We start from the raw sequence: 15,735 nt of genomic DNA, 5'->3' as shown, positions 1-15,735 counted from the left end.
TACTCTCTCACACCCGTCCATTAGTATGACGTAGCAGCCAGTTATCTTAGCACAAAGACTCAAACAGCTGAGGCTCCAGGAAGTTCAATAAATAGTCCATCACATCCCAACCCCGGAGTAAAATGGCAAATTCTGTACACTTCAGGTTTGTTTGTTAACTTAAATTATCTATAAACGGTATAGTTACTGCTGGAAAGATATGGGTGGTAACACTATTTTACATATTTATACACATCTCTATCTACATACATTATATCATACAATTGTAAACAGTGATGCATTGATACGAATGCAGCATTTTACTGTTGTAACTGGTCAACTACTTTTCGTCCAGTGGTTCCCAGCCAAGGGGGCGGGCTCCCTCAAACGGTCGCTAGATAATTCTGGGGGGTCCTGAGATGATTTAAGTTCTGTCACACAAACGTTAGTATTATTTTTGGACCTCTCTCTCAAACATTGGGTTTTGTTTCTAATGAGAGGCATAGGAGTCTCTTTGGTCTAACGACTCAGAAATCTGAAACGTGATAAGTGGCCTACTTCTATGTCGGGGGTCACAAGCCAAAATTATATTTATTAGCTTATACAGTTATTTCAGTCAAAGTACACCCTGCTTTGGCCACATGTTTTAATTGAACAAAACCCTTCGAACAGCCTTTCATGCTGGAACACTCAATATATTACAACTTTCAGCCAAGTAATATAACTAAACAAACATGCCCATCAGTGAGGTTTTCACAATTTAGGTGTAGTTTTCACACATAACATATAACGGTTAATGCAGTTAAGTAATTTAAGATGGATTCAAGTAAAAACATACTCGCACACAAAATGAACTGTTAAATGAGCCACACAATCGCATGAATAAGGCACAGCAAACAAAACACTTATTCAATTGTGGACTAGAGAAGAAAATATCAAAACAAGCATCACACAGGCTCTAAACGTGCAGGAACAAAATCGTTTTGATGACGTTGGGGTGGCCTCGCAAGGAAGACTGGCAAGTGTCGAATGTTTCTCATTTATTTTGAGTCCATAATCACACAACAGTGCTTTTGAGACACGTCGCGGTTTTCCAGTCTGAAAAAATTGACTCAACAAAACATCCCGTCTGTAGTTGACGTGACAAATTAAAAAGGGGTTCCAAAAGTTCACCGAGCACCCTCACCTTTTTGAGAAAATGAAAAGAACTGTTCTTAGACTCACAGCTCGTTGGTCAATTTACCAACATGAATGTGAAGACATCCTACGCTGCCGAAGACAGCTCTTTGCCGATGTCAGCCATGATGGTGTGAATCCAAATGTCCTCGTCCTCCAATGAAGTGTCCACCAGGTAAACTGTCAACCTGCATTCCCACAGCTCAGGTTTAACCGCCAACACTCTCTCCACCTGGGCGACCAGCGATCGACCCTCCACGTGGTTCCTGAAACACATGGAGGCCTCCTCTGACCCCTGGTGCTGTGCCATACCTGTAGAACAAAGCAGGTATTAGTGATCAGAATGGCAACCCAAGATGCTCAAACTTGCATTATCAAGGTGGAAATGTCTTAATCATAGTCAAACAGCTTTTTAACACCGAATGAAAATAATTGTTACTGTTGTAACATTCTGGGAATATCTCATTTACCAGAAATAATAATATGAATAGATTATCTAAAACAACCTACGTGGTAGCAGCTAGTTAGCAAAAACTAGCAGGTGTATAGCTACATATGGCATACTTTGCTTTAGGCCATTTGCTAGTAAACTGAAATATCAAAAAATTAAATATCTTCATTCCAACAATTTAATCATAACTCACCAGAGAGTATGTCGGGTAGTAATTTTACAGAATAACATTTTAAATGGACCTAGTATTAGGTTTTAATGTGTGCTTTCCCTCCAAACAATTTCACCATTAGAAAAACTATTTTTATATTGAAATTGTAAAGAATTTCCAAAATTACCGACCTCCACTTCCCTCAGAAGCTTCTATAACATTTCTGGAAAATTTAACAACCCATTGCAAACTTAGTTGCAGCCCAAATCAACTTTATATCAATGTTTAATTCTAACCAGCTTGGAATAAATATGGAACCAACACAGAAGGATTCAGCGATTGCAGGACATCAGAAATTCAATTACACAATCATTAAGTGGGGTGGAAAAAGGCTGGTGCAACCAACATTTTAATCTCAGCAGCAACTCCTTACACAACCCTTTACATATAAAATAACATGCATTAAATGCATAGTGAGCAGTAAAGCCACTGAAATAATCATGATGCAACTCACCTGCGAGTTGTGCAGTGATAGCCTGGAAGGGCAGCTGTCTGAATTCCTCTATCAGAGGCCTGAAGAAAGAACTGCGGACCAGCTGATGTTTACCGTAGTCCAACTCGAAGACAGAAACCAACCCGTTGGCCAGGATCCCCTTCACCTGCACGCGGTGCCAACTAGGTAGGGACATGCATCAGTTACGCATCAACCATCAGACAATATCAACCTCTGGTTTTTCTTCCTCACGGGTCAAAAAATAGACAGCTAATCTACCATTATGTTAATATGCATTTGGAACAAAAGAACACAACAGGACTGACGAGTCATGCATAGGTCACCTACTTTTTGTCTATTTTGGCAGCGTAGATCTCTCTTTTCTGGATTTCTGGGGCCGAGTTGGTCTGACATGATTGGTTATAATGGAGGATCATTTCTCCCGTTAACACCACAAGTTTATGCAGGTCCTGCCATGGCTGCAGCACAAAGTAACCAGGGTGGAAGGCCACTGGCACAAAAACATCCATATGATGACCAGGCTGAAAGAGGAGAATCAAGTGTATATTACCACAAGGCTTTGTTGACATTCTGAGCTTAGTTCCCCCCAAGTCTGGTGACAGTGTAGACTGTGTATTGTATACGCTGGAGGTTAATATTGTGACTTGCTAACAAAAATACAAAAATTTGGTTTGGATTTGATCCACAGGACATGAAGAAATCTCTTTCTTGAATAGAAATCTACAAACAAACAAATGATGAATCCTACGATGATCTACTTCCCTCACATGACAAGTGAGCCCCTACAGAAAAGGTTTGTCCATCTCCACCCACCTGGAGGGACTCCAGTTGAGGAGGCATTGGAAGTGGCTTGGTTGAAGTATCTGGAGAAGATGAGTCCTCAGCTCTCTGAAGAGGTTGGGCTGAGGCCATGGCGATGGGGTTTGGGACGGAGAGACCTAGAGATTTGGAAAACATTGGTACATGAAAACACCTTCAATTTAAAGCTGACTAAACACTTTCACATCTATCACTGTACTTAAATACAAAACGCAAAGCAACAAAACATTTCTTACTGTACCAAAACCATGACTTCACATAAACCAACAGACCGGAGCACACAAAAAAGGATACAAAGTTTGACACATATGAATGCTGACTGTTAGTGGGAATCATCCCTCAGCCAGAATGGACTTTGTGTTTTATGTCTTTTCTTGTGAAGTATTACCTGTATCCACACTGCTGTTATTGCTAGTGATTGTGTTGTGTTTCTTTGTTGTGAGTTTCTGCCATAGCTCTGACTGGCTCAGCTGATGGTTGATGCTCTTGTCCAGCTCCTGACTGTTGGTGCCAATGAAGAGGTACATATAGACCAGCCAGTCCTCTTTGTGCTGGTCCAATTTCCAGATCTGAGATGAGGGGAAAAAAGAGAAAAACAAAAATATTGTGGTGTCCGTGATCGTTTTGCAATTTTTTTTAATAAGGTCTTATTTGTAACCTTGATTTGTAGTGTTTATATTTAAAATATCAACATAACTTTTGTTAAACCAAGCACTGTTGCTGTGCTTCAAACAGGCAATTATGGCATTATGGCAATGTGGCATTTAAACCCTGTTCAGACGGGGTAACTCTGGGCAACCAACAATCGCTCCACAGTCAAAGTGGTCCTGTGACCATTTCTGTTCACCCTCTTCACCTTGGACTTCACCTCTAACTCCAAGTCGTGGACTCTTCTGATGAGTGGACTGAGCTCTAAAACTCTTCTACCTCGTGTTAAGAGATTGCTAGCAGAGACATGAGCTGCCTAAGTGGCTACAGCCTCCATTTCAGGAGTATCATTCAAACTCAACTTCTTACAACTGACTTACAGGACATAATGGGACATTAAGTGCAATATCATAGAGATAATGATGAAGATTCTCCATTACCCATGTACTCAGATCTGGTACTGTACATATATTTCTACAGTAAATGCAACCCAACATACAGTTATAGTTAATTTGTTAATTAATTACATTCATTTTTTTTTTTTTTGGAATTACATCTTATTCTTAATTTCACTTTGGATATAGTTCCTGAAAGCAGCTGTACAAGTGAACCTAACAACTCAGTGTTGTTTCCTTCCGTATGTTTTTAGCGCAACAGCAATCATTGTGTGAAATACTGGACAAATATAAGTCAAGCTTAACTATGATATGTGTTGAATGTTATGTTACACTATGTCACCTTCATTTTGTGTTCAGTGCCAAGGACAGTCTCCTTCATCCACAGAACAGCCTCTGGGCTCCAGTCTCCCTCCGGAACTGTGACGTCAGTCAGGCGACATTTGGTAGCCTGAATAGACCCACACACAAACAAAAACAAAACCTTAAAATTGCCCTTACATGTGCTACAAACCACTTTATCAGACAACCACTTTTAGATCTTTGACGTTCAACAAAACACTAATTCACATTAACAATGTATCAAAAATCCGCCTCCGTCTGGGCTTCATACAGCATCCCCTGAAGCCAAGCCATGTCATTTTATCACTGAGACACACACACACACACACACACACACACACACACACACACACACACACACACACACACACACACACACACACACACACACACACACACACACACACACACACACACACACACACACACACACACACACACACACACACACACACACACACACACACACACACACACACACACCAGTGGCGGGATGGTGCTGAAGATCTTGAGGAAAAGAGGGGGGATCTCGCAGAGATCCGTGACCTCTACCGTTGCTGAGTCACCCAAGTCAATGAAGAGGATCTCAATCACTCTGTTGCTATAGATATTGGTGATCTGAAAACAAGAGCAACAACACATAAGTAGATGCCAAATAATTATGACCTCAAACCGTCAATGCATTATCCCAATACTTTCAATTTCCACAATCATTTGAAGCTTTTCAGGATGACAATTTTGAATGATTCGGTTCTCACCTCTACTCTGGACCACAATCCATTGTAACGGGCGAGGCAGAACTTGCCAGGGAAGGGTCTGGACACCAGGTACTCGGACGACATCTGGTAGGAATAATTACAAAGAAACAATTTTAATTTTCGCAGTTGCGTATGAAATCAAACATGGGGAACATTGAATTTGTCAAAAGACATAAACCCAAAACAAGACTGTATCAACACCAGTAATTAACAAGATTTACCTAAAATGAAATGTATTTGGGAACCATTGACTGCTTCTAAGTCGAATTTTGAAGCCTATTCTATATCACATCAAAAGTCAATCAAGTAATGACTCTTGCTTTGTGTGTAAGGAATCTGAGAAATGGGTTCAATTTCTATGAAGCCACCAGCCAGGGACGTCAGATTTCATACAACTGATCAGCTATCAAAAGGCACAATGCAGATCGGAGTGTGGCATCAGTCGAAACCTTTTGTGCATGTTGTAAAGATGTGTAGCAACAATGCTGTGTTTGTGATGCAGTGTGGGTTTACTCGTGGCATAAATATTTGGATAAAGTAATCCCTCCTCATTATCACAGCCCGAATGACTGGAGAACCTGCCTGTCTCCGTAAGGACTAGCACAGCTCCAAGAAAAACAGTGTAGATGCCATCTTAGGCCTGTTTTTTATATTGTTTGAAAGAGCCGAATAATTCTGTGAACTTTCTGTGGTTATGGTAATTCAAACCATATTTAATCAAATGTATGCACTATCCTGAGATGAAGCAGCTCACTATGCATCAACAGTCCAGTGAACAGCCCGAGACTACAATATGCTATCACTGTACAACATGAAATGCTCTACCACACTATTAAGTGCAAAGGTAAATGGAGGTCTTGTTAACCTGTGAAATGAAGAAACTTTCGATATCTTCCAGTAACCTGTTGAGCCCCACGGTTCCTCTGGAGGGAAGTTGGCAGTAGATGCTGCCATCTGGACCCACATTCGTAACAAACACACGCTTATAGGTAGTGTTTACCTGTAAGCAACAAAAAGATTCATGTTAGATACAAAGGGAGGCTTGATGAACCTCAGGACCTCACAATCATAACTGAGTTCACATAACACAAAGACCAATATGATAATGGTATGACAGCACCACTCACTGGTAGAGCGGAGCTGTGTTAACCCATTTGTACCGGATGCTGCGCGGCCCAGAATTGCCCCTCCCGCCGGTTGGTGCATGCCGCAGCACTGCCAATTCGTGGCCATCCCCATGACGCATGCAGCATGTGGTGCACTGTCATTGGTTCAAGTGCACATGTGGTGGGTCTTGTTGATATTTTGGAACCACGTGACCATCGGGGTGTCGTGTGGTTCGTCGACAATGACGTCAATCAATCAGGCATACATTTGCGTGTAAACAAGCGCACGTGTATGCCTGATTGACTGGCGTTGTCGTCAACGAATCGCACGACATTTTGTTGGTCGCGTGGTTTTGGAGTATCAATGGGACCCACCACATGTGCACTTGAACCAATGACCAGTGCACCACATGCTGCATGCGTCATGGAGATGCCGATGAGTCAGCAGTGCTGCGCCACGCAGCAGCCGGCGGGAGGGGCAATGCTGCGCTGCATCTGGTACAAATGGGTTAAGAAAAAAAATATGATAAACTGCCCCTTTGCTGCCATGTTATTGGATTTGTACATGGATGTTTGTTAAGTACACGTGCAAACTGCTATTCTGAAAGAGGGCTCGCCTTGACCTTGTGCATCACACTATACTTTTAGTGAGCACCAGCATCCTTACAGTCAGAGGGATTTTCATGGTCATGTCCTGAAGAGCCTTCAGGCAGGTGGAGTTGATGTTGAGGTCATCCTCCTTTGAAGTGTCATACAGCACTGCAACAGGTGTCTCATTCTGTTGACAGGGTTTCAATGTCTCCATCAGCAGGATCTTTCCAACTGCCAACTTTTCCAAAGAAGACAGCACCAGTGGATTGCAGCTGAATGCCTCTAGACCTGGGAGAAAGGAGAAGGATGAGGAATGAGGATGACTAAGATGAGGAGCCATTGGCCAATATAAATGTTTTGTCCATTCCATTTTGACATCTTTTCCATGCAATCATCTACATCACAAAAGCAAACCCTTAAGTAATTTCATTATACACCTTGTACCTGCAAGTTTAACACTGATTGCCTGGAAGGGTAGAGAGAGGAAGTCCTGGTGCAGCTCCAGCAGATTAGTTCCACTGGTTTCCACAGAGAAGCCATAGTCCACATAGTAAACCTGGCAAACAGACAAAAGCTCTTTTGCTGCAGAAGCATTCATCCATCTTGCAGCTACCAAATGCCTTCCTCTGACAAACTGATAATCAATAAATGTGGAAGATGAAGGTCTTCATTTGAACAGAGAACGTCACAAAAGCACCAAAGAAAAATATCAAACCACTTAACATTTTCCAGGGTTTTTTTAATACGTTTTTTAAAGTAAAAAAGAAAAAAATAGTTAACTAAATGAGTTACCTTGACCTTGTTAGGGCCCATGACATGCATGACTTGAGCTCTTGCCAGCTCGTCGCCATCATCCCCTCTGACTGCCACCAGCTGACCAACCACAGGGTTAGACAAAGGATGGATGGTGGATCTTTGGCTGTAGAAAGACTGCATTGCAACCTCCATGGCCTCCTGGGCATTTGAGTAGTTATCACCTACATACCTGTACAGAGGCACGCTTTTCTCAATCTGTGCATTGGAAATCTTTAAAACAGTAATCTGGTTGTTGCATTGACTAAAGTAAACAAGTGGTTTCTTATTGTTTTTATGTTAAGATACTGTGATTAAGCTGTTTGAGATACTAAAAGTATTGTGCACATCCAAGTAAGGCAAGGCAACTTTATTTGTATAGCACATTTCATACACAAGGCAGACTCAAAGTGCTTCACATCATAAAACAAAGTGAGAAGAAAAAAGAAAAGAAAAATAGAAGAATTAAAAAGAAAATAATAAAAATTTTAAAAATGCATTACAGAAAGAAAATAGAATAAAAACATATTTGCAATAATTAAAAACAGTGCAGACATTAAAAGATTTAGCAGAAAGCTATGGTGAACATAAAAGTTTTCAGTCTAGTTTTAAAAGTGGTCAGAGTTGGGGCAAGTCTTACATCTTCAGGAAGTTTATTCCAGCCATTTGTTGCATAGTGACTAAATGATGCTCTCCCGTGATTGTTGTTTACTCTGGGAATCACTAACAGATTGGTCTCAGAAGATCTTAGTGGTCTAGAAGGCTTATGTAGTGGGAGCATATCAGTGATATACTTCGGTCCTAGACCATGTAGTGATTTATATGTGAGCAGGAGGATTTTGAAATCAATCCTCTGACATACAGGGAGCCAATGTAAGGATTTAAGAATTGGTGTAATGTGCTCACATTTTTTGGTCTTTGTAAGAACTCTAGCAGCAGCGTTCTGAACAAGCTGTAGCTGCCTGACAGTTTTTTTCAGAAGACCTGCAAGGAGACCATTACAGTAGTCTAGCCTACTAGTAATAAAGGCATGTACAAGTTTTTCTAAGTCTTGAGCTGACATGAGCCCTCTAAGTCTTGCTACATTTTTTAGGTGATAGTAGGCTGATTTTGTTACTGATTTAACGTGACTGTCGAAATGTAAATCAGAATCCATAATAACCCCAAGATTTCTGGCTTTGTATTTATACAAAACTAGCAAGCCCAATAGTCTTGCTAGTTTTGTATAAATACTAGGGGTGTAACGGTACATGTATTTGTATTGAACCGTTCAGGTACGGGGTGCTCGGTTCGGAACGGAGGCGTACCGAACGAGTTTCCATACGGACATATTAAGTAGAGGACCACATGTGTGGAGGATGCTGCAGCCGCACATGCAGCTACTTTATGCTAATCAGAGGCACCGGGCTCGACTCGCTGCCTCGGGAACGCTCGCGAACGCTCGCAAAAATCTTTTGTTTGAAGGAGAGCGCCTGTCAATCATCATCTAGTGGCAGCCCACCAAGCGTGCAATTCTGGGAAGCGGCGCGTCCACTCGCGTTTAAAATCGCCCCTGTGGACACGTACCTTAATGCCGCTAGCGTTGGCAACAAGCCAGAGTTGGAGGACCCTCCCGCGACATTAAGGTCTCCCGTTTGGGAACACTTCGGCTTCCCGGTGAGATACAAACAGGGACAAAGAGAGGTTGATAAAACCAAAGCGGTTTGCCGACATTGTTCATGTGAGGTCGGGTATATTTCTGGCAACACGTCAAACCTGTTGAAGCATTTGAAACGGCACCACCCCCACGTGAACATCGCTACAACGAGGAGAAAGACGAGCGTAACGTTAGTGCAAACATAGCTCCCAACCGCGTTTAAACCGCCTCTCCCTGCCCTGTTCAATTTTGCACCATCAGATGGAGAAAATATTTGTTTTTAAAGAAACAGTCTGTTATTTTTATTTAGTCTGAGCCTTATTCATGTTATTTAATCTGAGCAACAACTTGAAACTGTTTAGTGTTGCAAACTGTTCAATTTTGCACATCAGATGGAGAAAATATATTTTTTAAAGAAACAGTCTGTTATTTTTATTTATTTTTATTTTTTAAATAAATATTTTAAATACTTGTATTTATATTTTTGAGCAGCATTCTAGCTCCAGTGCATGTTCCTACTGTTAAAAGCACAAAAGTAATAAACAACTAGCACATTTATATTTTGCATTTTGTTTTCTTACTGTACCGAAAATGAACCGAACCGTGACCTCAAAACCGAGGTACGTACCAAACCGAGATTTTTGTGTACCGTTACACCCCTAATAAATACTAAGTAATGCAAGTTCATATTACCTGGAACAAGTACATCATTTTAAAGTTCAGTGTAAATAACGGCATACTGGACAGAAGCTCAGAACCTGCAACTGCAGACTGCTACATTTTCCATTATATCATATAATGTGTGTGCTGCAGTACCTGATGGTTGTAGATGAAATTAATTTACTTTTTTAAAGTTAAATTTGTTTATTTTAATTGAAGTAATATTTTTTTCCTTTACATTAATTCAACTATTAATTTATTTTTGCAATCATAAAATATATTGTTTGTTTCTTGTCTCATGTTGAAAATCAATCAATAAAGACTGTTTTAAAAGAAAAAAAAAATGAATTATGTAAATGTCAGCAAGAACACCGTGTGTCTCACCTTACTGTAACAGCATTGCTGCTCTTGGCATCAGTAATCAGGACAGAGGGGTACTGCTCTGATGGACGCACCAGACAGGGAGGCAACACAGGACCCAGGACCTCCAGACCAGAGGGAAGGCCTCTGCCTTGCTGGCTTTCTTGGCTGTCTGTGGCTTCCATGTCTGCTCTGTTATCGTAATACAGGATGGCCTGACCACAGAAAAGTACATCAATAACAAACGTGTTAATAGGTACCGGTATTTCAAGACAAACGGATTAGCAGGAAGGATGTCCCCGAGCTCCCTAAATAATTAAAAAGGTGGCACAGTAGAAATTAAACCATTTTTACTGTTTGAAACAATGCCCATTTGATCCACACCAATCAATCAATCAGGCAAGAGATAACTTATTCCAACTTGCAAAGATTCACTTGTCACTTGGGAGAAATTGAGCTTTAGCCACGAGTATAAGGTAACTTCACTCTACTCCTAAGGACTTACATTGTGTTAACTCTAGTCATCTCATTCACTGACCTTCTTGTTGTTTGGTATGGGGTACACCACAGTGCACATATCCAGCAACAGAGACAAGTTGTCCAGAATATGTTCAGGGAATGGCGTCTTGTATGTGTCCATGAAGAGTTTGGGCAGAGTATTAGTCCACACACCGTGTTCACTGTTCATGCACAGAAGCTCCTTTGTTCGCTGAAGTACCTCATCTGACACAACAGCAGCAGATGTTTTGGTTGGAGGACAAGGGACAGAATCAGAGGTAGGGGACAGGATGCCCTTCGAAAGGGGTAAAATGTCATGGCCAGGTTGGAGGGAGGAAGCCGGTGGAGGAGCTTTGGATGATGCAGGGCAAGTCCCGGTAGGGGATGAAGGTGGAATGGAAGGAGGGAAGGGGTAGTCAGGTGTTGAGGGACATGAAGATATGGGTGCGGTGATCGTTTTTGAATCTGTGGGTGATGTTGGGGGCACGTTGGTGGTGCTATCTCTAGGGACAATACAAGGCTTAGGAGGCAGAGCAGGGTAGATAAGAAAGTCAGCTCGTTTGAATTTGGGGGACGACTCCACCTGTGAAGACCAGACACGCCAGATACAGGATGAGAAGGAAAGAGATGTGAACCATCAATTTCTGTTTGCTGTCAAACCCAAGTCAATTAGCTAACGTTAAGACTGTTGGTAATGGAATGGCAATGTTACAGATAACGCTGGCTGATGAGTCAGCAGCCAACGTTTGCATTTACAGTGAATGAGCTTAAGAGAACCCCCGCGACCTCTCCAGTGCTTCCACCCCTGACGATGCAAATAAACACAGCTGATTCTGCGGCCAAACCAAAATTTCGTCTGGTAGGTTTTTCTATATATATTTTTTAATTAATTAACTGGCAGGACAAAATGGAAGGTTATTAATGGGAAACACAAGATTAGTTTGCCCCAAAGGCCAGATGGGCAAGTTTGTATAGGTCTTTATTATACTCACAATGCTTCATAAAACCTATTTGTTAGATTGATGGTATAATTATTTAAACACATACAAATTAACGTTACTGACTCACCATAATGATGTGTGTCCACTTTACCAGATCAATGAGCACCTGAGGGTGGAGCTTCTGATTGAACATTTCACTGTAGCCCTGTGATAATTTCGACATCCAGAATCCACTGTTGTATTTCGCCAGGAACAGAGTTAATCTGCTCTGCACCAGCTTCACGTCATAAGGAAAAGACTGCATGGAGAAATCAAATAAACAGGAAATAAGTACCAAGAAAACTTTAAAAGAACGGATGGAAAACAATTGTTGTGACGTCCCCGATCGGTGGGCATGGGTATCGATAGGATTTTATCGCTACTTCTACTCAGAGCAGTACTCCTTATTGATATTCCTATCCGTTCTTTTTCATTAGTACATAATTGCTCTTCAATATATTATTTAAGATTAGATTTAATCCAGAACAGGATTAGAATATATAACAGCAAAATCAGTATAGACTCTACTCTTACTATAGAGCAATATCTAACTAAAAACTATTCTAACATGTCAATAAACAATAATATCCCTGAGTGAAGTTGAGAAAGACAGCCTGGTACACAGCCAGTATCAATCCTTCACCCTCCAGAAAAAGAACAGATATTGTCTGAGCTCCTCAATGATCCGGTCTTGAATAATTTTGCACAGGTGCCCGTTTTATAACTGTTTTGGTTCCCATCACTCGTGTTTGGAGTGTGGCACAAGTGCTGCATACATAAAAATCAGGCAAAATAAAAATGTATAGAATAATGTTTGTGAGGGCCTGCCCAACATTCAGTGAACCTTTGCTCCTGGTTTGAGTTTAACAAACTGAATCTAAAAAGGCAAGTAGAGCCTTTTCCTCCCTCCGTTATGAAAAAGATAAAGAAGTCGTCCACGCTATTCAATTTGGATTTATCGTTTGATAAAGCCTTAACCATATGTACCATATGTACCTGGGATTGGCAGACTTGGGAGGCTTGTTCAGGAGGCTTCTCTGTGAAAGATTCTTCAAAAGGAAGCAGGAAGAATAAACAAGTGCTGATTATCAGTGACGAGATGCAACTGATTAATAGATAATCTGGATAATTTTGTTCTGGCAGTTTTGACCAATGTTGATCTTAAACACTCATCTGCAAATTCAAAAAGTTCCTGAACTCCAGATTCAGAGCATTAATATAGCAGCAAAGAAAATGATTTGCTCGGTAAAGGTATAGTGAACTAATGCTGGTTGCTGACACCCAACCACATACCGCTTGTGACTGACCAACAAACATCAAGTGGGTCACACACTTCAAAATAACATTTTCAGAATAGCCCAAAAATCAGCTTGTTCTTTAAATAATCTAATTATTGGAACCCTGATTTTATCCTTAAAAAAAAGGGAAATTTGATACGATTAAATGTTGTGAAATAGATAGGACAGATACACACCAAGCCGGTCCAACATACCTCCGGGCTTCGGACAGTTTGCCAAACTGTTTTCTTTCCTGTTGACAAAATAGTAGTCTCTTGAGCATATGCTTTTCACATCAAAAAGCTGTAACTAAATACAAACTTCCTGCTGCAGTTCTTGATGCAACAATATGCTAAAACAGGTTTATCTACTGCTCCATATTTCAAGACTCAACTATGAACAGCTTTTTACTATACCACTGTTAATATATTAAAGTAATTGCCCTGGAAAATATTTTAGCATGAAGTACTATTATGTTAGAATGCAAGCTTATTTACTTACAAAGAAAATCCATAATTGCCTGAAATTAATATTGGATGTAGAATAACTGGAATTTTGATTCAACAGAGCAGAGTTTGGCTGCATAAGGTTTGTCCACGACTGTATTTTCACCTGTCTCACCTGTCACCTGTCAAGACGCACTGTTTGACAGCTGATTGAGGGACCGGTTGATGAGCAGGCTGTATGTGTTTGACAGGGGTGATACAGCTTTGGTCCAACAGCCTGATGTTAGGGGAGCACACAAGCAAAAACTCTGGTTAATTCTATTTGAAATTCACATAAGGCAATTCACAGACTAAGCATACATTCCATTCTTCAAAGCATGAGTGACAGAGAATACATTTTGGTTTGCAGAAATTGATTTGTTTGTCTGAAACTGTTGAATAATAATGCTGCTGTGGTGGCTAGGCTTTTATTTCTATAGATAATGTTGTCCAACGAAGTTGTAAGTGCCACTACTGCTCATCAAAAATGGTTATTGTTCACCTGTAGTCTCCTGCAGCGCTGAAGCCGCGATAGCCGCCATGGGCCTGGGAACGGTTTGCCGGCCATTTTGAGGCACCAGCTGCTGAAGGTTGACGGAGGGAGGGCCTTGGCCTCCCTAAATGCATGGAAAGGGTGAGAACAGGTCGGGTTCGGGGGATAAGGTGGGACACAAAGGAAGGTTTGTTGAATGATGAAGAATCACCAAGGACTTTCAAGGCTGATGTATGCACCTCTCATCCCTTGTTTTCATGAAAAAAAAACAACTCTTGATCTGAGTCTCCTACCACTGAGCATGTATGGGTTGGAAGGTTTGAATCTCATCCTGCAGTTGACGACTTGGGAGTGACCAGATTTCTTGGAGCTCTTCTGCTTGGCCACCAGCTCGGCGATGTGTGCCGTCTCTTGACACACTCCAGCAAAACATTTCATCTACAGAGCAGTTTCAGTGTATTGTTATCATCTTGCAAAGTGCTGCGTAAAAGTGCATAAGACCAAACAAAATGTGATTAACTACTGGGTTTTTCAGTGCAGATACTGGCGTTACTGAGATGGTAGTATAAGGGGGGCAAATCAGCAATGAAAATGGCCTTCAACGCGTGTAAATAAACAAAATAAAAAAAGAACAGCACTCACCTCACCCATGCGGTACTCCAGGCGGACTACAGAGGGGATACTCGCGAGATAGTCCTCCAGTTTGGAGTAGCCGAGCTTCTTCAGCGGGATGCTCTCTCCGCACAGTGACCAGTACTCTGACTGGAGGGCGCTGATGGACACGCCGCCCTTCCTGGACTGAAGCACAGCCCGCAACATCTTCTTGATGGACTCACTGTCCGACATCTTGGTGAACTCGCACTGAAAGTTTGGTGGATTATGTCAATGTATTACAAAATACTCCTATTTAATGGAATTGGCTCAACATCCTTCTGTCGTTCTTGCAATAACAATAGTTCAAGTTAGCAGAACAAAATGGCCGCAACGACGTTTTGCCGTCTCCGCCTAGCTTTCAGATTCTCAAGACAAGTTGATGATAATAGGCAACGAGACTGAGTTTTTCTGAAACCACGTGGCAACGTCTGTTTTTAATAGTTACATGTTGGAGATACATTTCCAGACTTTAATCTCCGCGGAAAAAACGAGTATGGCTGCCACCAGAAGTCTGCCGTTGAACGTCATAGAGGTAGACAATGTGGGCGCTGGCTAGCGGCTAACGTTAGCTGTCTGCAGCTAGCGGTGAATTTAAGTTTGTTTCGGCATCTCCCATTTGACCTTTTACATAGCAGCCAAACGTGTCTGCACTATGCCATTGTGCTAGCTCAAGTTAATGGACGGACAACGATGTTTCCATATTCACGTTAACTTACCTGTAGCCTTTATTTTTTCACTAGCTTACCTTAACCAAACTTCCGAGGTGTCTTCTGTGTCAATTCGAAATCACGCGCATTCGCGTACCCGCGCACCTTTACGCCCACAAGTTCAAAAGGTCACTGCCGGTTAGTTAGTTTACATTTTGAGCATATTAAGCATCACATTTATGTAACTGACATTAACTCGCTAAATGCGTCACGAGACAGACAGTCTTGCAAAAAAAGAAACCGCCGTTGAATAATATGCTGCT

General features: G+C 41.4%; 1 protein-coding gene across 1 annotated transcript; it reads right to left on the bottom strand.

The window, feature by feature from the left end:
* Positions 1-1,103: 1,103 nt before the first annotated feature.
* Positions 1,104-15,598, bottom strand: tdrd7a (tudor domain containing 7 a). Its single transcript, XM_084006573.1, has 22 exons — positions 15,482-15,598; positions 14,754-14,972; positions 14,405-14,549; positions 14,121-14,235; positions 13,755-13,856; positions 13,349-13,386; positions 12,853-12,905; positions 11,945-12,115; positions 10,917-11,459; positions 10,403-10,593; positions 7,723-7,915; positions 7,375-7,486; positions 7,007-7,218; positions 6,099-6,233; positions 5,234-5,317; positions 4,959-5,093; positions 4,477-4,584; positions 3,479-3,659; positions 3,085-3,209; positions 2,599-2,792; positions 2,272-2,432; positions 1,104-1,467 (listed from the first exon to the last, which is right to left on the bottom strand). Exons 2-22 carry the CDS (start codon positions 14,955-14,957, stop codon positions 1,244-1,246), a joined length of 3,426 nt encoding a protein of 1,141 aa, XP_083862699.1. The 5' UTR covers positions 14,958-14,972; positions 15,482-15,598; the 3' UTR covers positions 1,104-1,243.
* Between the last annotated feature and the right edge of the window lie 137 nt (positions 15,599-15,735).

This window comes from Eutrigla gurnardus (assembly GCF_963514095.1).
Source record: "Eutrigla gurnardus genome assembly, chromosome: 3".
In the NCBI taxonomy this organism is placed as follows: domain Eukaryota; kingdom Metazoa; phylum Chordata; class Actinopteri; order Perciformes; family Triglidae; genus Eutrigla; species Eutrigla gurnardus.
Note: the sequence above shows the minus strand (reverse complement) of the source record. Positions and strands in the feature narration are given on the sequence as shown.

What these genes read in the sequence shown, in the direction of transcription:
- tdrd7a (XM_084006573.1), bottom strand. Translation starts at nt 14,957, where the DNA reads ATGTCGGACAGTGAGTCCATCAAGAAGATGTTGCGGGCTGTGCTTCAG. An exon ending in TGCGTCTTGACAGGTGACAG is followed by an intron (nt 13,387 to 13,754) that starts GTGAGACAGGTG and finishes TTTTGTCAACAG; the next exon opens with GAAAGAAAACAGTTTGGCAA. An exon ending in TATCACTGCACAACTCGCAG is followed by an intron (nt 1,468 to 2,271) that starts GTGAGTTGCATC and finishes TTTGTTCTACAG; the next exon opens with GTATGGCACAGCACCAGGGG.